General features: G+C 38.9%; 1 protein-coding gene across 3 annotated transcripts in view; it reads left to right on the top strand.

Annotated features, from left to right (window-relative positions):
- The first annotated feature begins 655 nt into the window (after window positions 1-655).
- Window positions 656-22376, top strand: part of UBE2Q2 (ubiquitin conjugating enzyme E2 Q2) — a 64652-nt gene continuing 42931 nt past the window's right edge. The window contains exons 1-3 of one of the 3 annotated variants that reach the window (XR_007453885.1): window positions 661-1144; window positions 12621-12722; window positions 17188-17292. Coding sequence is in view for 2 of the 3 variants with exons in the window: in XM_049613918.1 (XP_049469875.1) it covers window positions 956-1144; window positions 12621-12722; window positions 17188-17292 (396 nt within the window). In the remaining variant the exon portion in view is untranslated. Of the gene's footprint in view, window positions 1145-12620; window positions 12723-17187; window positions 17293-22376 lie in introns of all 3 variants that reach the window. The other 2 variants (XM_049613918.1, XM_049613919.1) reach the window with 2 other exon arrangements.

Raw genomic sequence — 22376 nt, 5'->3', positions numbered from 1 at the left:
GGTCAGGGAGGCCCTCTCAGAAATGACATTTGAGCTAAGACTTTACTGAAAATAGGCCAGCCCTGCCTCAATGGGAGGTGGAGGGTTTCCCTAAACTCGGGAAACAGGACAAAAACTCAAGGCAGGAGAGGAAGAGAGAAAAAAGGCCCTGGCAGGAACCCAGGGTAGCGAAGTGGGGCTAGGACTGGGGTTAGAGCAGCGAAGATGAAGGTAAGTGGGCCGATTTGCGTCCAAAGAGCTACCCGCCGCCCGCCGCCTCCCATTAGGGCCCGGCCTGGGTCAGGTGAGTGGGTGGCGTGCTCAGAGCCTAGAGGAGGAGCCGCCCCCAAGGGGCCGGCGCGCGTCCGCAGCAGCGCCAACGTGGCCGGCGCAATAGGCCGCGCACGTGGCCCGCCCCAGGCTTGGGAGCGGGGGCGCGCAGGGGTCTCCTGCTCCTCCAGGTAATCAGGGACCTGGGAGCCAGCTGGCCCCAAGCCTCGCGTCTTAGAGCACGAGGAGCGAAGCAGATGGGCTGGGGAGGAAGAGGGTTGGGTCACGGCGAGGAGGGGGCGGCCAGGCGGGCCCGCGCGCAGGCCGCGTGCACGCGCCGGAACAGGGGCGCGCGGGGCGCGCCGGGGCGGGGAGGGGATGGGGGCGGGGTGGGGGCAGCCCTTTCCCAGTCGGTAGCGGGGGCGGTGTCGCTGTTGCCCTTTTAAGCCGCGGGGCCGCGGTCCCCTGCCGGCAGAGTCAGTTACAAAGAGAGCAGCCGCTCCGGCCGCTCGCTACACAGTTGCTGGCCGAGGCCTCGGTGTCCCTAGCCATTTTCAGCCGCCATCCCACGCGGGCCTCGGCGGCGGGGAGAGGCGGAGCCGCAAGAGCGCGGTCCCGGACCGGCCCTGCGGGGCGGTCGCGGCCGTGACGGCGGCCCCGGGCCCGGCTCCCCTTTCGCACCCCTCCTGCCGGAGATGAGGGGAAGATGTCCGTGTCAGGGCTCAAGGCAGAGCTGAAGTTCCTGGCGTCCATCTTCGATAAGAACCACGAGCGATTCCGCATCGTCAGCTGGAAGCTGGACGAGCTCCATTGCCAGTTCCTGCTGCCGCCTGCGGCACCGCCCGGCAGCCTACACTCGCCGCCGCCGCCGCTCACACTCCATTGCAACATCACGGTGAGGCGCCCGGGCTCAGCCCCTCGGAGCCAGGCGAAGGCGGAAAGGGGTCCCCTGAGTTCCCGGACAAAGGGGAGTCGGTCCTGAAGAGGCCACTTGGTTCCCGGGTCCCCGGGCCGGGCGAATCCGCCCCTATCCCCCGGCAAGGGGCCCAGCCCAGGCCCAGCCTTGCAGGCTCCAGGCTTGGGTGGGAGGAGGCGGGCGGCGCATTTCTCAGCTTTTTCCGCGGGTCTGGGTTTGGGGCTGGTCCCCGTAGGTTCCCGTCTCCGGGCTTCGGGTTGGAAGATTGCGGCGGCCCTTTCCCTCGCCGGGTCGCCATGGCTCCCCACCGCCGGCCTGCTCCCGGGGCCACGCGAGGCCGGTCGGCTATGGCTATTTGAACCCCGGCGGGGAAGGGCCCTCCAGTTTTAACGCCTTACTCTTCAGTCAGGTTTTCCTGGTCCTGCTTATTCACCCAATTATTTTTAAGTTTGTGTTAAGGAAAAACTGCTATTGAAAACTGATGCATTCGAGGGGAAAAAAGTTTAGAATGCAGCCTCTGGTACTGTTTGAATTATCCCCTTCCTGCTGGCCTGGTTCCGCGCGTACGTGTTTCTGAAAGGTGCTTTGTACCTGGATTCGGCAGGTGGTGGTATCCGTGTTTGCTTACATAGCTCCTCCTGTGTGTAAGTAATGAGTTATTTGCAGCCAAAAGGTTGCCCAAAGCCAAAAAGACGATTTAAAGCTTACTCTTTCAAGTTGCAAGCTTGTTAGAAACCCGGGACTTGGTAAGATAATTGAAATATTGAATGTTTTTCGTGACCGTGTGTGATTAAACTGTGGTGAAATTGATTTAGGGTATTGTTACAAACTGCAGAATATGGATGGTCCTTGTAACAGGAGTCAAGGTGGTAGTTTCATGTTCCTTCAAGTCTCGTGTCTTTGATTCCTTTTGGTGAAGTCCTTTTGGTGCTTTTAGGCACCTGGCTACTCAGGTGCCTAAAGTGTGCCCGGTACTCCAGAGTTTGGAAAGGCCTTAAAGTTATGATAATTGACCTTAAAATAATTTTCAGAAAGAATATCTGGGGGAATAGGGTGTATTTTTGAAAGAAAAATACAAGTGCTGTACTGAAGAGAGAAGCCATCTATTGAACATATAGGTGTTCTGTTCTAGGTTTTGACTGGTTTCTGCAAAACTGGACCAAGCATTCCCTGCTTTCAGAACTAAATCTTAGGGGAGGAGTTTCACATAACAAAGTGTTACCAGGTTCTGTGGTGTCATTCTGAAAGCCAAAGAGCAATTAATTTTGAGTTTGGTCGTGGGGTGGTGCTTCAGAGAAGGCTTTGGTGACAGGCTGACAGTGGAGTTGGGCTGCCACAGGTGAGTTGAATCTTGGAGTGAAGTGAATTTTAAGCAGAGGAAATGCAATCCCAAAACACCAAAGCTTGAGAAAATGTGCTTTGCTTAGGAGTTGACAAATTATGGGGATAGAGGCTGGTAAAGGAGAAGATTTTCCAAGGATGGGAAATAGGAAGTAGTAGTGACCATGACGGAGACTGGCCTGCATAGTGATTATTCTGGTTGAAGTTGGGGGTATGACCAGGAAAAGGTAGGGCTGGTTTGCATGATAGAGTACTGAACTTGTAGGCTGTGGGGAGCTACTAAATTACTGAGGTAGTAAGTTGGAAAAATGTGTTTCCCATCTAGCACTAGGGGTAGTTCACTACAGGTTTAATTAGCGTGTGATATTAGGAAATGTGTATGTATGGTTTAGGTTATCTCAATCGCTTGTAGGGTGGTGGTGCTGCTGTGCTGGCATTTAGTGCCAGGGGTCCATGGATGCCAGGTGTCTTGTAATGTTCAGGCAGTCTGCCACAACAAAGAATTATTCCTCTTCAAATGCCAGCAGTGCCCACATTGAGAACCATACAATAGGCTGATAGGAGTAGGCTGCACACAAAGTATTGAGTGAAGACCCGGATTAGGAAGTGGAGCAAGGAGTGAATGAGAGACACCCAGTGAAAGGATTTGGTAGGGACTGGTATAATGGTACCATAGTAGAAACTACTCAAAATTATGACAGATATTATCCAAAGATAATTATGATGGAAGCTCAGTGTGTATGAATGTGTATTAACTTTTTGTGGACAAACATCAAACTTACACAGAAGTTGAATAGTGTGGAGAACCTCCATGTACTCAGCCTCAACAGTGATAAATTTTTGGCCAATCTTATTTCATCTGTACCCCACCTCACATTATTCTGAAGCAGGTTCTTGACCTGTCACTTCATCTGTAAATATTTCAGTGAGTATCTCTAAAAGATAAAGACCCTTTAAGCATAGGTAAGTGTTTTTATAAAATCTGAATGGCTTGCTAGTGTCCATGCCATTTTTTAGAGGGAAAGAGCAAAGAAAAATGGAACTGGATTTCAAATGCCACACGTATCTACTGTGTTTGTGAATTGCTATTCTCTACAAGGTTATAGCTCTTAAAAAAAAGTAACGAGTTTGATCTATTCTTTAATTTTTCTTCTTATTTTCTCTTATTCCCAAATATTTATTGAGCTCTGCTGTATACCAGACTGTCTTTTCCATTGCTCACCAAGAAACATACTTATGTAGTTTCTTTAACATTTGAGTGAGTAGTACCTCACCAGTTGTTTCCTTACACTCATGCATGCCAGTTTCTGAATAATCTTCTAAAGATACTGTGCCCCCTTTTTCTTTCAGGTTTCTGCATAAGTTTTTCCCAGATGGAATGTGCCCCTTACCCCACTCCAATCTGTCTTTCCATGTCTGACCATCCATCAAGGCTCTTCTATGAGTTTATATTCAGTTTATGCTAGTGTTTATTTTCCCTTCTTCCCTTCTGTAGACCTTACTATTTACTGTTTGGGTTCTGTTGTTGTTTTTTACATGTTTTTAAAATATTTGTTTATTTTTGAGAGAGAGGGAGACACAGAATCTGAAGCAGGTTTCAGGCTCCGAGCTCGTCAGCATAGAGCCTGACGTGGGGCTTGAACCCACGAATTGTGAGATCATGACCTGAGCCAAAAATCGGATGCCCAACCGAGCCACCCCGATGCCCCTTGTTTTCTTATGTTTTGTTTATAATAGTTTTAGATGATTGTCTTTTTTTTTTTTTTTATGATAGCAGGGAAGAATAGTCTATAATTATGCTTTTTATCTTCCACTCAGTAAATGCTCAGTAAATATCTGTCCTATTGGCTATAAGGCCACCATTTTAGCTATATTCTGTTTGAACAAAAATCTTTACTGTGTAAGTTAACTGCAAAGAGTTTGTCAAAAGTGCAGATGTAACATCAAGAAATATTTAAATATTTAGGGGCACCTGAGTGGCTCAGTCAGTTGAGCATCCTGCTGTTGATTTCAGCTCAGCTTGTGGTCCTAGGATCAAGCCCCATGTTGGGCTCTGTGCTTGAGTGTGGAGCCTGCTTGGGATTCTCTTCCCTTCTGCCCTCTTTGTGCTCTCTCTGTCTCTCTACCCACAATTGTTAAGATTTAAAAGGTCACTAGATAGGAAATCTGTAATTTGACTTCATATGAAATACAGGTTTAAGAAGTAAAAAACAAAACAGATGTTTTACTCTATAAGCCAAGGGAATTGAAGTAAATCTTTTCCTGTTATATAAATCTGTCCTAATCTTAAATATGAAGGGAAAGAATGCTATTTTCAATCTCAAGGAGTCTTTCTTACTGTTTTCTGTGAATTCCTGATATGAAGGAGTGTCATGCAAACATCTAATAGCTAGTTAGCACTAACATCCAGTTGTTATGCTCACCCCTAAAAGCAAAGCAGCTTGTCTTAATAACCTGCGTGGCCTTATTGGGAGCTAATACATGGCTTTCTTTTAGTCCTTTTGAGATATCTAACGTGACTTGGCAACTCCACTACTCCTTTTATGGGCTTCTTGGCATCTGGTAACTCTTGGTAGGGAATCACTGTTTCAGAGTGAAAAATCCCCCCCAGGATGTAAATTAGCTGGTAAACAAATAAAACTTCATACTTCTATTGTTTGGGTAGCATAAACCATTACTCTTTCTGCATGAGTGACTATTTGCCAGTGGTAAAATGTGTGGTAGCGCATTTTTTTGTTTCGCTAATTACATTTCTGTTCATCATTGTGAAAAATTCCCTTCCCTTCCCTGCCCCCACAGCCAGACACTAAAATAACAAATGTTAGAGCTTGGAGTTTAGGTGAGAGAAAAAGGTTTAGTCTATACTTAATAGCTGGGACCTTAAGCAAATCACTTCCTGTACTGTATTTTTCTATAAAGTAGATAATACTTTTTTGTCCTGCTTGAAAGCTTATATAGGAAAGCTTTTTATCAAGAATAATGTCCTCTACAGTTATGAAATTGATGGCTGAATAACATTTTATTTTGAAAAGTGCTTTCTAACAGATTTACATGGGAAATAAATCAGTGCTGTTAATTTCTTAACTTTTCATGTTTCTAGTCTTTACACTGATTACACCCCACCAAGGCTATACAAAGGAAATCATGAACAACTTGGTTAAAGAGTCCAAGACTTTTTCTTTGGTCTGCCCTCCTGGGACAGATTACTTTTCCAAATTGAACTCCTGGAGAGTCGTTTGGAAATAGCAGAACTATCATGTTGAACACCTTAGTGGTACTTTCGGGTCAGAGGAATCATTGTTTCCATTCATCTGACCAATTTATAGTATAGAGTCAAATTCCTAGTTGTTATCTATCTATCCTCCTTTATCCCCATTTTTATGCCCGCCCTTGAAAGAACAGATGCATGAAGAGGAGACTTAGGTTTCCATTTTATGAATGTTGTATATACCCTTAGTAACTTGATTTTTTGTTAAACTTCCTTAGACCTGGAAAAGGATAGTATTAGATAAATGTCAGCTAGTTGAGGGGTGGGGAATTGAAGTGACAAACAGTCCCTGCCAAAAGTAAAGCATTCCTGGAGAGCCAGAGTGATGAACCAGAGTTCCCTTTTCCAAGGCTGTTGTAACAGTGTTCTGTGTTCTCTTCTAAAAGATTATTCTGAAAGACAAAGCAGTCTCCGGACCAAGGAAACTGTCTAGTGGTTTCTGCACATTGGGTGGTTTGACTCTTCTTCAGCACCTTTACTTTCTCTGCCTCAGTTTACTTATAGTGATGTTTTGATTAGCTGTAATTTGCTACTCAGAACACTTAAGTATTTTTCAGATTACAGGGTATGTGTGTATTTTTCTTTCACCAGGTATTAGATTTTTCATTCTGCTTTTGTGGGCTCTGATCATGTTACTTAGTTGTGTACTTATAAAATGATTAGCAGGGAGTAATTTCTTTTTTTTGGTAGCTTTTTATTTTTTTAATGTCAGAGCAGTTAGACTTTTATTAGGGTCCTATAAGGTAATTCTGTCAGTTTTGTTCTCCACCCCACATTTACTGAACAACAGAATGTGAAAGTAGTGTGTCCCATAACTGGACTCTGGAAGAATTACAACTGTTATACCTCTGAAACTTCAGCAAAAAGTTTTGTGCACCAGTTTTCAAAAAGTTATGAAGTCCTTGGAGATGGCCATGTTCTATGTTCTATTATTTGGAAAGATAGCAGAAACTGAGCAGTCTGGAAGGCAGTTTTGCTGGCGGGTGCTTAATGTTGAGCCACACTTTGATCTCTTAGTGGATTTACGTAGAAAGTAGACACAAGTTATTTCTGAATTAGACATAATTTTCATAAGCAATGATGGGCTAAGAGGTTGGTTTGATTAACCTTGAGTTGTGTTGCCTCAGATTAAGATAATGTAACATTTTATGGTGATAATGGTAGTGGTGATGAACTTGTTTGAAAATTTGTTCCCTTATAACCTTTATGGTGGTGGTCACAGACAACTTCATCCTGCAAGCCTGATACAACTAATAGAATAGGAGGAAAAAAGGTCCTGAGTAATTAGATGCCTAGATAATTGTTTATTTAGGTCTAAAATTTTCATAACTGTGGTGAAAAAGAGCTGTGTTATAAGCACTGAAACATACAATGTAAAGAAAACTGTTTAAACTTATATTGAGATTTTTGAGCACCATCCAAGTGCTTAAAATTGGCACATTGTAGGTTATTTTAAAGAGAAATAGTACAGAAACTATCTTTTCAAGATATACAATGTTTAGTTGTAAAAATTAAAATGCTTCATATATTTGAGAGATTGAGAGTATGCTTAGATTTAAATCTATTGGTCATAATTTTGGATGCTGTTCGACGTAGATTGTCTTTTTTTTTTTTTTTTTTAAAGTTTATTTTGAGAGAGAGAGAAACACAAGCAGGAGCAGGGGTGTGGGGTGGAGAGAGAGGGAGAGAATCCCAAGGAGGCTCTGTACTGTCAGCACCGAGCCTGACTTGAGGCTCAAACCCCTGGAACCATGAGATCATGACCTAAGCCCAAACCAGGAGTCAGACACTTAACCAGCTGAGTTACCCAGGCATCCCCGAAGTAGATTGTTTTTTAAATATTACACTGAACAAACCTTGAACGTGATGCAAAGTTTGTGCACACTTAGTTTCCAGAGGTGGTGGTGGTGGTGGATGTTTTATAATGTAGAAAACAAGACATTATTATTGTAAGAAATTGAGAAACCAGATAAGCACAAATGGGGAAAAAAAATCACCTGTAATTTTACCACTCAGAAGACACTACTATCAAATTTTTGATATATATCTTGTCTTCTTTTTTCTCCTATGCTTATATAGACTTCCTCTCCCTTAAATGTCAGATTGTTTTGTAATCTGTTTTTTTACTTGACAGAATTGTAGATCTGTCATAAGTTATTCCTCTATAATGTCCTCCATTATCATGTGGTGTTCTATTGTAGGACTGTAACATGGGGTTTGTCATGTTTCCTGGTATTGGACGTATAGGTGATTTCTATTGTTTTGTTTTTTTTTTTCTATTTTAAGTAATGTTTTGGACATAAATAGCTAGAGCTAAATCTTGTGCATGGAGGACATTATCCTTTGAGACTTTCCTAGAAGTGATGGCTTTCCATTCTTACTGATGAACTGGTTTCTGGAGCTCTAACAAATTATATTGTATAGGAACTTTTTTCCCTTTCCAGGTAGAACCTTTTATTTAACAGATTGGCAAAAATGTTAGCAAGTGTGCAGTCTCAAGTCATGGCAGAAAATACTAGTATCTATGACCTTCTAGAAAAGGGTTTATATAAACCCTTTTTGTTTTGGTAAGATAAATGCTGGCTACCCCAGGCTGGCCAGCATTGTCCTTATGACTCCAGATCTCCCAGAAAGAGAATTTTAGTCCCAGAGAAGACCTAGATTTGCCTGGTTAAGCCCACCTGACCGCTAATCACTGGGAGTGGAATGGGCTCATTAGAGCCCTGTGACCAAGTTTTGAGTCAAGGGAAAGAGGTAGGAGGATGGGAAGGAGTTAGGAAAACTAGCTCCAGTGGAACCACATCAGTTAATATAGAATGGTGAAGGGATGTTTCTTCCAAGGAAGACATTCTGGGCCAAGTGGGAGGAGGTGTGGAGAAGGTAGCTATTCTTTTTGGAGTCCAGATTCCTTTATACTATTTAAAAGTATACTGAGGGCCCAAGGAGCCTTTGTTTTTGTAGGTTATATGTTAACATTTATCATTAGAAATTAAAACAAATATTTAAAATATTCATTGAAATAAACCCATTACATGTTAATAAAAATATTATTATGAAAAATGGCTACATTTTCTACACCAAAACATTTTAGTGAGAATAGTGGCATAATTTTACATTTCTGATAAATGTCTTTGATGTCTGGCCTGTCATTTCTTTCTACATTCACTCTGTGGGGATATGTTGTTTTGAATGAAATATTATGAAGAAAATTCAGCCTCTCACAGACACTTGGTTGGAAAAGTAGAAATATTTTAATAGCCATTTAAACAATTATAGTTATTCTTTTTGAATACTTCACCAAAATTAGGTTTTTCTTGAACTGTGAATGGATGGATCTTCTCTTCCATGTTTTTTTTTCCCAAAAAATTTTTATTTAAATTCTAGTTAGTTAACATATAGTAAAATAGCCTCAGGAGTAGAATTTTCATCACCTACATATAATACCCAGTGCTCATCAAGACAAGTGCCCTCCTTAATGCCCATCACCCATTTAGTCCATCCCCTGCCCCCTTGCATGATTTATAACATCCATTGGTTATTTGGAAAATACGTTCACTGAAATCTTCTAAATGTTGATATGTTTATTATATAACATGAAAGCATTATGTTAAGATAAAGCTCTCCAGCTCATGGTGGTAGATACAGGTTTTCAAAAATTCTAATTTTTGCTTGAAAGCTTGAATTTTATTATTGGCAATAATAAATACTGTCCTTTGCTTTCCTTGAAATAACACTCTTTTTTTTTTGAGAAAACCTCTGTCAAAAACCCAAGTTGAAATAACCATTGTCTGTCAGTCATCCTTTCAAGTAAAATTGGTGTTCCATTAAAGTGGTTAGTTTACTTCACAGCTCGGTCACGTAAATGCTTTTTCTCAAGTATTCCGTAGGAGTTTTCATGTGTGCATTCCATTTCATCAGTTGCCATATTAAAAAGACCTATGTAAGGATTTGAGGTTTAGTAAAATAACTTCTTCACAGATATTCTTAACTAAAACACCTTTTACTTTGTGCTTTAAATATCTTGAATGCATAGTGGTGAAGAATACCATGACTATAAGTATAGTTTGGTGTCACTGCCTTTATTTGTGCTAAGATTCCAGCAGTTTTACACACCATTGTATGCATACCTTTAGTGCAAATGTCAATACATTGAAAAAGGCAGTTTATATTCTTGTAGAAGTAGTTTGGACCTAGGGGTTCAAGGGCCCCACTTTGAAAATTGTTGACATAGTTGCTTAGATCAACTATATATCCTACCTTCTCATGTATAGGAATGGAAGAACATGTCATGGGTGGTAACTGGTCTCAATAATTTTTTGTTGTTTCAGTTCTCATAATATGGTTTTAAGGGGTTTTAGTCCAGAGCAACAGTTCATATATTTTATTTTGCTTATGTAGAAGTAATCTACACAGTGAAATTCTAAATCTAGGTTTTGTTGTTGTTGTTACTGTTGTTTTTAAGGTTGCAAATACAAAACTAAGGTCTAGTGGTATGTTCCTAAACTTGGCTGAAGAATTTGAAGAGGAAAATGCAATACTCGATAAATAGTTTTCTTTGAGAATAGGATTGATTTTGAAGACCAAGTTTCTTTTTGTGTAGAGATTTGGGACACCACGAGAATTAGAGGAGTGGGAAAACAAAATAAACCATTACCAAATAGACACAATGATATCCTCCTTCAGTACAATTTTTTGTTCTTCAAAGAATACTTGGTAAAGTGCTTTAAAAATACTCTGTTCCGTTTGGCTTGAACTATAATGAAATTGAGATTATAGTTCTTAAAGCAATGCTGCTTTAATCCTGTTCTGCAAAATTGTTTTTCCATGTCTAGAATCTAATTGTTCTGTTGCTAGTATCTAGTATTAATGACTTTTCCCTAATTTGCAATAGAAAACAGTACAAATGAACAAAGTAAATATCTATTGTAGGTAAAAGCATGTGCTTTGTTCATTAACTTTTAAAAATCAACATATGTAATTGTGCTTTTAAAAATACATAACTAGCATTTCTTGATAGTACCCAGTTTGCAATGGAATAAAATGTTGGAATTTTATGGAACTCGAGTTATATATTGCTCTGTAACAAAACTAGCAGCCTAAAACAGCAAAAATTATCTCAGTTTCTGTGGGTCAGGAATCTGAGCATGGCTTATCAGGTTCCCTGGCTCCGAGTCTCTCACAAGACAGTAAAGGGGTTGACTAGTGCTGCAGTGCTCTCAAAGTGAGACTGGGAGAGAATCTGTCTCCAATCTCATTCATATCGTTTTTGGTAGGATTAATCTTACAGGCCTCAGGTCTGAGGGCTGCAGTTTCTAGCTGGCAGTTGGTCAGAGGCTGCACTGTCTCTTGCCTCTCAATAGGGAGATGGCTTCAGTCAGAAAAAATGAAAAGAGCAGGAGAGGGTGAGCAACACAGAAGTTCTCATCTTTTTGTCACCTAATCCTAGAGATGACATCCCATTATTTGATGTACTGTTTGCTAAAAGTGAGTCATTAGGTCTAGGGGAGGGAATTACCAGGTAGGATTATTGGGACTGTTTTAGAGGTCGCTCACTACAGTGTTAAAGAACATCATTGACCTCTGAGCTGTAGCACACAGACAGTGGCTGTACAAGAAGAATGCCTGTCTCAAAAGCCCATCTTCTAATGGCAAGTGAAAGCTGTATGTAGCATATGGTCGCTATATTGCTGTTTGTTCTGCCTTCTAACACTGGCTATATTTAGGAAATAACCTTAACCTAATTAAAGAGATCTGTTCCTTTGGAAACCACATCCCTCTCTATAGTCTGAGAAGGGATGAAAATTATTAGGAAAAAGGCAAAATTAAATGGGATTTTTTTTTAAATTTTTTTTTAGGGCCAATTTTCTAATGGAGAAAAACTTAAAGTAACTTCTATAATTGCTCAGAGAGTATAGTGAGAAGATTTTTAAAAAGCATTTTAACGTCTATATGGATTTAAAAACATGTGCCTAGTTTGTACTCCTTTGCTTTACCTTTAAAAATGGAGTTAGATCTCATCTAGATAAAGTTTAGAAATGTAGATTTCCGGGTGCCTGGGTGGCTCAGTCGGTTAAGCATTGAACTTCAGCTCAGGTCGTGATTTCCCGGTTTTGGGTTTGGGCCCTGCATTGGGCTCTGTACTGACAGCTCAGAGCCTGGAGCCTGCTTCAGGTTTTGAGTCTCCCTCTCTCTCTGCCCTTCCCTTGCTCTCTGTCTCTCAAAAATAAATAAATGTTAAAAAAATTTTTTTAAATGTAGCTTTCTTATATTAAAAGGCAAAAGTGAGTATGGTTTAAATTTATAGATTATACTTCAAGGTTGTGAGGTTTTTTGTTTTTAATTTTTTTTTTTGTCTTTTGTTTTTGCTTTTTGAGGGATTTATTTATGATTCCAGATTTTAAAGCCCTTAAAAAAATGTTAAAGCTGGAGAATCCAGGCCATGATTGACCATTCTTTGTAAGGGAAGGAAGTCCATCTTCCTGGTACTTGAGTACCGTTTTGTTGTTTTTTTTTTTTTTCAGCTTTTGATAAAACATAACTTTTGCAGTGTATTATTTTCTATTTTAAATGCTACTGCTTGCTGGGTAAACTCTTTTTGTTTGATTTTAAATTTATAGATTATCTGACATGGAGCAGGCAAGATTATACCATAAAACTTTGTTTTAAAAAATATCCATAAAAAGAAACTTTTCTCCAGTCATAGATGTTAATGTGTTGCTTTTCTTCCCCCTGATATATTTTACTTAAATCCATGGTCATTGTGCTATTTGGTGGGTGGTGTAGTGTATTTGCATATCTAGGTTAGTCGGTATGAAAATGTGTTTAACATAGGTGTCTTTGTAACAGGAATCTTACCCGTCTTCTTCACCAATATGGTTTGTGGACTCCGATGACCCAAATCTGACATCAGTTCTGGAACGTCTAGAAGACACTAAGAACAACAATTCGGTGAGAAAATAAGCCAAGCTACTTTCTTTTTTCCTCAAAAACATTATATATAGAACTTAGGTGTTAAGAGATCATATAATAAAAAAAAGTCTGATTAATGATTATTTGATAATCTTAAAGGAGCTGAAGACCAGTTTTGTTTGTCTGTTTGTTTTCTGGCCTTCAAATTCTATTTACTACCTGATTTATCTTTTTTATTCCCCATTAGTTAAACTTTAATTTAGGTGAATTAAGTGGTCTCTTTTCAATGAATTGTGATTATTAAACCAACCAAGCATTTTTGGTAGGGATCACTACCCAAAGTAAAAGGTAGAAAAAGGGAAAAAGAACTGAGGTGGATGTGAGGGGAAATAATGCTAGAATGACATCAATGCTAGTGTTAGGGAATTGCTTTCTCTGTCAGGAGTCTGTAACTGCAGTAAAAGCCAGAAAAAGTGTTTTTGGTTTTTTGGGATTTTTTTTAATGTACCAAGAAATGTAACTTTCCATTTTACAAAAAAAAAATTAACAACTTTTTTATTATAAAACTAAGCAACTATTGTAAGAAAACTTAGTGAATGAAGGGAAATAAAAATCCTTTACAATATTTTTGCCTGATATAACCACTGTTGACAATGATAGCTATTTTCTAGCAGTATTTTTTCTCTTGCTAGTAAAATACATAGACTCTAAGTAGTTGAGGTCATATTCTATACAGTTTTATATCCTTTATTAAAGTTAACATGGAAGACTTGACTACTGTGTTCCTAGATGGGTAGACTCCGTATTATAAATGTCAGTTATCTCCATAGCTTCATGTTAATTTATAAATTGAATGCAGTTAATTCCCCTAAAAGTCCCAATAGTCTTATTTTTGGAACTTGGCAAAATGACTCTAAAGTTTGTTTTAAAGAGTAAATAATAAAAAAATAATAGTTGAAAAAAGTAATGAGAGTTGTCCAAAAGATATTAAATAAAAATATTGTATACTGGCACTGGACTGGACAAAGACAATAGAAGTTTAGAAACAGAGTCATGAAATTGATAATTCAGAATAAGTTAAAATGAGTTAAAATAAAAGGAAAGGTAGATTATTCTATGAATACTATTGGGAGAACTGACCATTGGGGAAAGTTAGAATCTTACCTCAGATTTTTGTCAAAATGAGTTATAGGTGGTTTAAACACATTTATGCTTAAAATTAACAGAAAAACATCAGTTTGAAGAGTATTTTACAAGTAGGTTGGGGGCACCCTGGGTGGCTCAGAGCCTCAGACTCTTGGTTTTGGCTCAGGTCATGAACTCTTGGTTTGTGGCTTTGAGCCCCACATCGGGCTCTGTGCTGACATTGCAGGGCCTGCTTGGAATTCTCGCTCTCTGCCCTTCCCCCGCTCTCTCTCTCTCTCTCTCTGTCTCTGTCTCTCAAAATAAACAAACTTAAAAAAAAAAAGTCGATCTGGAGAGCCATGAAGGTTAGAGGTAAAAGTAAAAAGCTAGACACACATATTCACATCTGTAGCAGGGGAGTGACAGGACAGGGAAAGATAGCCTCCTTACTGCTATCTCCTTTAGGAGGTTACCTCTGAAAAGATCTAAAGGTGTAAGTTTTATAATAGTAGAAATGACTGGGTTATTTTTCAGTATCTAAAATTTTTCGTCCAAAAATACTCAAAATGACAGCATAAAAGTGGGCCTCATTTTATTCTAAAAAATTAATATATTTACATGAAAGACAAAAAACAAATCACCCTCTACTGTTAATAGTCTCTGCCAGTTATTTTATAACCTAGTTTCTTGACAGAATAAGCTGTATTTCCTCACCTTTGCTTTACTTCTTTTATTATAATCTGGATTCTGTCTTCATTGTTGAACCAAGATTTTTTATCTCTAGTTGCCAAACCCAGGGACTCCTTTAACCCTAACATTGATCTCTCTGCACCATTTAGAAACTGTTGATTGTTCCCTTGTTAAAACATTTCTCCATTTAACAAACCTTTATTACTTAAAGTCTGTCAGTAAAAAGCTGATTAAATAAAAATTACTGTTAATGGTTTTATGATATAATATTATATTGTAATTAAAAAGAATGCAGCCAGTCTTTCCATAGAAACACATGCAACTTTCTAGGATCTACCAGTGAAAAAGCAAGGCACTGAATATTGTTTATAACCTGGCCCCTTTCGCATACAATGTTGTAAACAAAAAACTGTATCTGTGCTATCTATGTGAGTTTATGCATACTCCCCCCCCCCCCCCCCCCCCCCCCCCGCCGTGTATACAGGAAACTGTTAATAGAACACATGGAAGCTTTTTTGTTTTTGTTTTTAATTGACTGGCTTCTATGCCAGGCTTTGTGATAAGTGGTGGATACAAAAGTCAAGTCCTATCCCTGTCCTCTGGGAACTGATAATCTTACGAAGAATTGCATCAGATTACTTACTGTCTCCTGTTTCCCCTGGTCTTCCCTGAGCTCTTCTCCCTTGGTCAGCCTCTTCTCATTCTGTGCTTTCTCTGAGAAATCTCTTTGACTACTGTTATTTAAATTATAGTCTATATTCCAGGGATTCCTAAATCTGTATCTTTAGCTAAAATTTATCTCCTAAGTTTCAAACCCATATAACTGTTTATATATCACATAGATCAGGGAATCTCACTTGGATGTGCCATGGCTGTTAAAAATGATTACATTTGAATTTAAACTTACCTGCCTGGAAGTACTCTACCACCCCCATCAAGTTTCCCTTCAGTAACTCTCTTTTGTGATTGTGAGTGGGACAAAATGAAATAATGAAGCTTTACACACCTGTGCCTGAAACTGGGAACTAAAAGTTGTTTTTTTATACCTATATTTCCTGACACCTCCCCTCCCCAAACTACCTAGTAAGTTTCTAAATACCTTCTAAATATTTCTTAAATCTTTTCCAACCATCTTAGTTTCTTCCGTCCTTCAAATGCTTTTGGGAGGATTGGTGGGGGAGGAGGGTGAAACTGAAATTCCTGAAAGATGTACAACCCTGTTTTTCCTGTTGCTTGGTATGACTCTACTACACTGCTGCTCTTCCCACAGCACTGCCACAGCACTCTTCTTTGCCAGGACTTGGAGTGGCTGGGTCTGTGTCCAGGTCTCCCTTTCTTATCTTCATTATGTTCTTAAAGCAGAGCTTGTTGGAGGGGTAAATCCACAGGGGCTTTGCTGCCTTTTAGGCTTGAGGATTTTTTTTTTAATCCTAATTTACTGTTCAGCTTTCCTAATTTCTGCTTGTTCCTTTGACTACTTTGGAAAGTCTTATTCTTTGCTTTGTTTAACCCATTTTAATCTTCTGTTTTCTTAGTCCTTCATAAACCTGCTTCTTCATCTCTTTTCTTGATCAGAGACATCCAGGAAACTATTCCTGACCAGGTGAAATAAGTTACCTTACTAGTTCCAGGTAAAGTTTACTAAGTATTGAACATGGTTCTTAGACCACAATTCCTAAACTTATACATTAAAAACTGTTCGTTTCCAACAATGAAAGACATGTTCATAAACATAATTTACCTTCTTTGCTTAAATATATTTACGAAACAACCTGGGTGTAAAAATGGGAACTTACTGAGTTATTCCATGCAGTTTTCCTAGTGAGTTTTTTCCTTTTTTTTTTTTTTTTTTTTTTTTAGACAAATGCTTAAGAACCTACTAAGTGCCAAATGTTTTCCCAGAAGGTTTTATTTAATCTTTACCATTATAAGAAGTTCTCAATTTCCTTGTTTTATAGATGGGGACCCTCAAAAACTCAGGGAATTAGATGCTGTATCCAAGTTCCTCTAGATTCCAAGGGTCTGTCTGCTAGACAACATTTGTCTCTACTTGTAAATGAATATGACTGGAATGTATAATTTGATAACCCATGTGTAACAACACTGCCTCTATATTTTGTAGCCTCATTAATGTAAATGTATTCTTGTCTGAAGTTGTAAGCTTCTAAGAAAAGAAGTTAGCAACTGAAAATTGGACAATGTCTAGAGCTCTCCTTCAGGCACTTTTGCTGTTGTCATTCTGCTAGGTATTAGTTGTAGGGATTGTACTCAAGCCATAACTTTCTTTCTCTTTTTTTCTTTTTTTAAAGTTTATTTTTGAGAGCGAGAGAGACAGAGTGTGAGCGGAGACAGAGAGGGAGACATAGAATCCAAAGCAGGCTCCAGGCTCTTAGCTGTCAACCCAGAGCCTGGCACGGGACTCGAACTCATGAACAGTGGGATCATGACCCGAGCCAAAGTCGGACACTCAGCCGACTGAGTCACCCAGGTGCCCCAGGCCATAGTAACTTTCTTATACAAGGGGCCCCTAAAAATATTTCTTAAAGACTGTTATTTTATCTGTAAGTTGTAACTGAGCAGTAACAAACTTTTTCATTTCCTACTGGATTGGTTACAATAGTCATAGCATTATTCATGTCTTCTAAGGGCTCTTTAACATAATGCTTATTTACTGAAATGTGTTTTGTAGCTTCGTCAGCAATTGAAGTGGTTGATATGTGAACTCTGCAGATTATATAACCTTCCTAAGCTCCTGGATGTTGAGATGCTAGATCAACCAATACCCACGGGTCAGGTAAAGTAAAAATTCTCTAGTGTTCAAGAGCTAAAATAAATTGTCTCAAGCAAAAGTAAAACCAGGATAATTTTTCTTCTTATTATACAAATTATTTAGAAGTTAGTCTTGTTGAATTGTTTGTTTTATTTTAAGTACTAAAAATAACCTTTTTAGTCTTTGGAGCTGCTGGTATTTACTATGACCTGACCAGGGAAACAACTGCCTCCCCCGGACTACCAGCTACCTTTTTGTCTTTGTTAACATTCCTGATTTCCATAACTGTTTCTTCTTCAATTTTTTGCCTTTGCCTATTCATTGACCTTCACCTGGAATGCCATCTCCTTAAGCCTATCTGTGCTTCTTAAGGCCTAACCCGTATGTTATTGAAGTGCCTACTAGTTCACCACCACCTCTGATTTTTCTGGATTTCCAGATTTACCTATTTACGGCTTAATTTATTGACTTTGTACTATAAGTAGATAAGGATTTAGCTCTTAGACCACCCACCTTCTGGGCCATCTCCCCTTCCTGAAACACCGTTACATTTAGTCATATGAATTATTATTTATCATTAGGACTTTGTGGTATAGAGTTTTCTATTACGACATTCTTACAAGAGCTTTTTGTTTTTGCAGTGTCCTCCTTATAATAATTCTTAGTTTAGAAAGTGGTGTCCTGTCCCTTTTCTGTTCTGTCTCTCTGGAGCCTTTGGTTCTTCTGCACCAGTCTTAGCAGGTTGTTCTCTGGTCTGGCTGTGTAGCTGTCATTTGAAATTTTTGTCTCCTCTGCTAGTGTGGATCCATTGTTACCTGATCTCATGTTACCTTTCTGCTTACCCTTTCTCATTTTGCCTGAGTACATCCTCAAGTAGAATCCTAGCATGAAGGAGTAGTACACTTTCTGAGTTCTAACATCTAAAAATATATGGCCCGACCACTATAGGTTTGAATCTTGGTTCTGCTGCTTATTAGCTGTCTGACCTTGGGATAATTACCCAACCACAGTGTGCATCAATTTGTTTGTGAAATGGGGGAAATAGTAGTAGTACCTATATTTGGGAGAAACTAGGAAGATTAAATGAGTTAGTACATGTAAATCATTTAGAGCAGTGCCTGGCACATAGTAAATGACAAATAAATGTTACATACTATTACATTTTATGGTCACATTTGATCGTTTGGTTGAATATGTGGTTCTAGGTTGAAAATAATTTTCCCTCAGAATATCAAAGACTGCACTGTCATCTTTTAGCCAATGGTGCTGTTTAAGCCTGATGCCATTTTGAGTCTTACTCTTCTATGCTTAACTTGGGAAACTTTTAAGAGTTCATCTTTTCCTTGGTGTTCTCAAATATTACAATGGAGTATTTTTAGTTGTGGTCTCTCTCTCCCCCACCCCCACCCCCCACCCCCTGCCCTGTTGCTGGACACTAAGTATGGATGGGTCTTTTTCCTAAGTGGACTCCTTAATCTTTCTCCTTGGTTAAGTGTGCTTGTATTTTTTTCTGTGATAACTTTCTCCTTTCCATTTTCTTTATTCATTTTCGGAATGCCTACTAATGGGATTTTAGACCTCTTTACTTGAGTCCTTGTATCTTTTATATTGTCTCCATATTCTGTCTCTATCTTTTAATTTAAAATTCTGGAAGTTTTTTCTTTTCAAATATGAAAAGTTTATCTTTTCAAATATATTTTTGAATATATTATTTGGACAGCATAACTTTTTGGCTTTGATTTATTGCTGCTTAACCAGTTACCCCGAACTTAGTTTATTCTGTTTCTTACAATTGTGTGGGTTGATTAGGCTTAGCTGGACAGTTGTTTTTTTTTTTTTTTTTCTGCTGGCTTCACTTGCACAGTCAGATAGTGGCTGGGACTGGTAGTCATTTGGAAACATGACTGCTCTGGAATGTCCAGAATGGCTTTTTAACTCATATGTGTGGTACCTTGGTATTTCTTCACCCAGACCTTTTCTCATGGCATCTCATCCTCTTCTTGGATGGACCCTTTCTTTTGGCTTCTCTTTATTCATGAAGGTAGTCAGAATTCTTAATTTTTGGCTTCCAAGAGCACAAAAGTAGAAGCTGTCAGGCCTTTTTAAGGCTTAGATATGGAATTGGCCCAGTGTCATTTCTACCACATTTATTGGTTAAAGCAAGTCATGGGACCAGCCCAGATTGGCTTTGGGAGGGGACCAGATAAGGGGATGAATGCTAGGGATGTGGTTCATTGGAGGTCCTCTCCAATGATATATCATAAATTCTAAGAGCTTTTTCTTGTTCTCTGATGATTCTTTATTCATAGCATTTTATTTCTGATTTATAGTTGTATTCATAAGTGTCCTTAAGGAGCACCCTTAAGGTAAGCTACCCTTAACCTCTCCCTCTCTACCATCTCTATTTTCTCTTTAATAAGTTTTTTTTTTTTTTCTAGTTCATCTTGGTCTTAATTTTTCTTTTTGAAGACTTTCCTCATATCTATTTATTCTATATTGCTCATTCATATTTCTGTTTTTTTTTCCTCCCTTTCTTATTCATATATTCCTTTAGAGAGATACTGAAAAGATGACTGAGAGTTCTTTGTGGCCAAGACTTGTCAACTGATAGCTTTTTAGGAGGAATTTAGAGGGATTTCCAACCCCACTTCCCCAGCCCTGTATTTCCTGGTATAATAATAAATGGCAGCTGGAATTGGTTTATTTGGTTTGTTTGGATATGAAACCTTCTAATCTCCTGCTTAAGGTAGATATGTTTGCCTGGGTTCTGCTTAAGGACATAAGGGGGAGCAGTGTGTTTGGGGATTGGACAATATGTTCTGGGTATAGGCTTTTGGTTAATCTGTTTTCTGGCTTATTCATTACTCCTGCTGTCCAGGTTACTGGGTGTCTTAGAGTCTTGAGTCTCTCCAGCGTGCTCTGGGACAAATTAGCCTCCTATAATCCCCTAACCTATTTTACTTGTTTGCTCCATTAATTACTATTCTTCCATGTATTGTCATATGCTAGTATGAGTGAATTCTTTACTGCTGGTAGCCCCACTTCCTTTTTTGTTATCATTGTGTATTTATATAGGGTTTATTCACTATAATTTTAGTGGAGACTTAGGAAAGAGAGAAAATGGGAGAAATATGTTATGTTCTATGTTCAGTTTTCTCTCTGTGGAATGTCTGCACCTTAGGTTTCTCACTTAACAATACATTATGGACACAGTGTATGTAGATCTACCTTGTTTTTTCATGATTGTGCATATAATTCTATGTAGAGATATAATTTGTGAATTGTGTGAAGAAATTTACTAGTTGTGAATCATCCTTGTATTCATAATAAATACTCAGCACCTGCATAGGTGGCAGCCAGAGGGACATGATGGATATGATAATACTTTATTTTTGGCTTTTTCTACTTTAAGTGCAATTGTAATATACTTCTTTTTATTTGTTTCTTTTTAGGCTCTTGTGTTTCATTTCAGTATCAAGGTTATGTAGTCTTGTAAGATGACTTGGTATTTGTGTGTTTTTTTCTAAGATCGAGGGCAGTTTAAATAAAATTTTCAGCAGGGTCCAATTTTGCCTCTCATGAGGCCTCTGGAAACATCCAGAGTTAATTTTGGTTGTCACAACTGGTTGGGTGGGGGTGCTGTTGGCATTTTGTGGGAAGAAGGATGTTCCTAAATGTGCTACAATGTCAGGTCAGTCGTGCATGACGAAGAATTATCTAGCACCAATTATCAGTACTTCCAAAGTTGAGAAACCCTGGTTTAAATGAAAATCTGAGCCTGATCCATGTTTTTCCGTGTATTAGTTTTCATATTTTCCATTCCTTTAGTCAGTTTTAGTAATTTTAGATTCTAAAAAATGATGACTTCATTTATACTTTTGAATCTATGGTTATGAAGCTCTTTTCATTTCTAAAGTTGTTTTCTTTATCGTTGATTACTTTCCAGAAGCTTGTCTGTTTTATTGGTCTTTTGAAATAATCAGTCCTTTTATTTTTTTAAATCTAATTTTCTTTATTTTTGTGTGAGTCTTAGCTCTCCTTTTGCTTCTCTAGTTTATTGGATCATTGTGATTTAAATTGCTTTTTTAACAAAAGTATACATTTTCTTAGCGCTATTTGATTTCATTGCATAAGTTTTAAAATGTAGTGTATTTATTTTCTAAATAGTTTGTATTTCCTGAGTGGTTTGATTCCATCTTTTGTCCATAAGTTTAGTGTAATAGTTACAGTGAATACCTGGGAATGACCACCCAGTCCCCACCCATGTGAAGAAACAGACTATTGCTAGCACTAGAAACCTTTTGGAGGCTCCTTCCAGATAATCATTCCCTTCTATGCTAATCTTTTCCTTTTCTCTAGTTTTATCATCTACATGTACCTTTCTGAACAATGTGGTTTACTGTTGCCTGTTTTTAAAGCTTCATGTTAAGAGTCATATGTGTTCTTTCATGTCTGTCTTTTGCTTAACATTGTGTTTTGAATTCATTCATATTATGTGTAGCTGGAGTTCTTTCTCATTTCAGTATTTCATTGTTTGAATACACCATAACATTTTTATCCATTGGAGTTGATTCCAGCTTGCTATTAGGAATAGTGCTACCCCAAGGGATACAGGAGTACTGATGCATAGGGGCACTTGTACCCCAATGTTTATAGCAGCACTCTCAACAATAGCCAAATTATGGAAAGAGCCTAAATGTCCGTCAACTGATGAATGGATAAAGAAATTGTGGTTTATATACACAATGGAATACTACGTGGCAATGAGAAAGAATGAAATATGGCCTTTTGTAGCAACGTGGATGGAACTGGAGAGTGTGATGCTAAGTGAAATAAGCCATACAGAGAAAGACAGATACCATATGGTTTCACTCTTATGTGGATCCTGAGAAACTTAACAGAAACCCATGGGGGAGGGGAAGGAAAAAAAAAAAAGAGGTTAGAGTGGGAGAGAGCCAAAGCATAGGGGACTGTTCAAAACTGAGAACAAACTGAGGGTTGATGGGGGGTGGGAGGGAGGGGAGGGTGGGTGATGGGTATTGAGAAGGGCACCTTTTGGGATGAGCACTGGGTGTTGTATGGAAACCAATTTGACAATAAACTTCATA

This window comes from Panthera uncia (genome assembly GCF_023721935.1).
Source record: "Panthera uncia isolate 11264 chromosome B3 unlocalized genomic scaffold, Puncia_PCG_1.0 HiC_scaffold_1, whole genome shotgun sequence".
NCBI lineage: Eukaryota > Metazoa > Chordata > Mammalia > Carnivora > Felidae > Panthera > Panthera uncia.
Note: the sequence above shows the minus strand (reverse complement) of the source record. Positions and strands in the feature narration are given on the sequence as shown.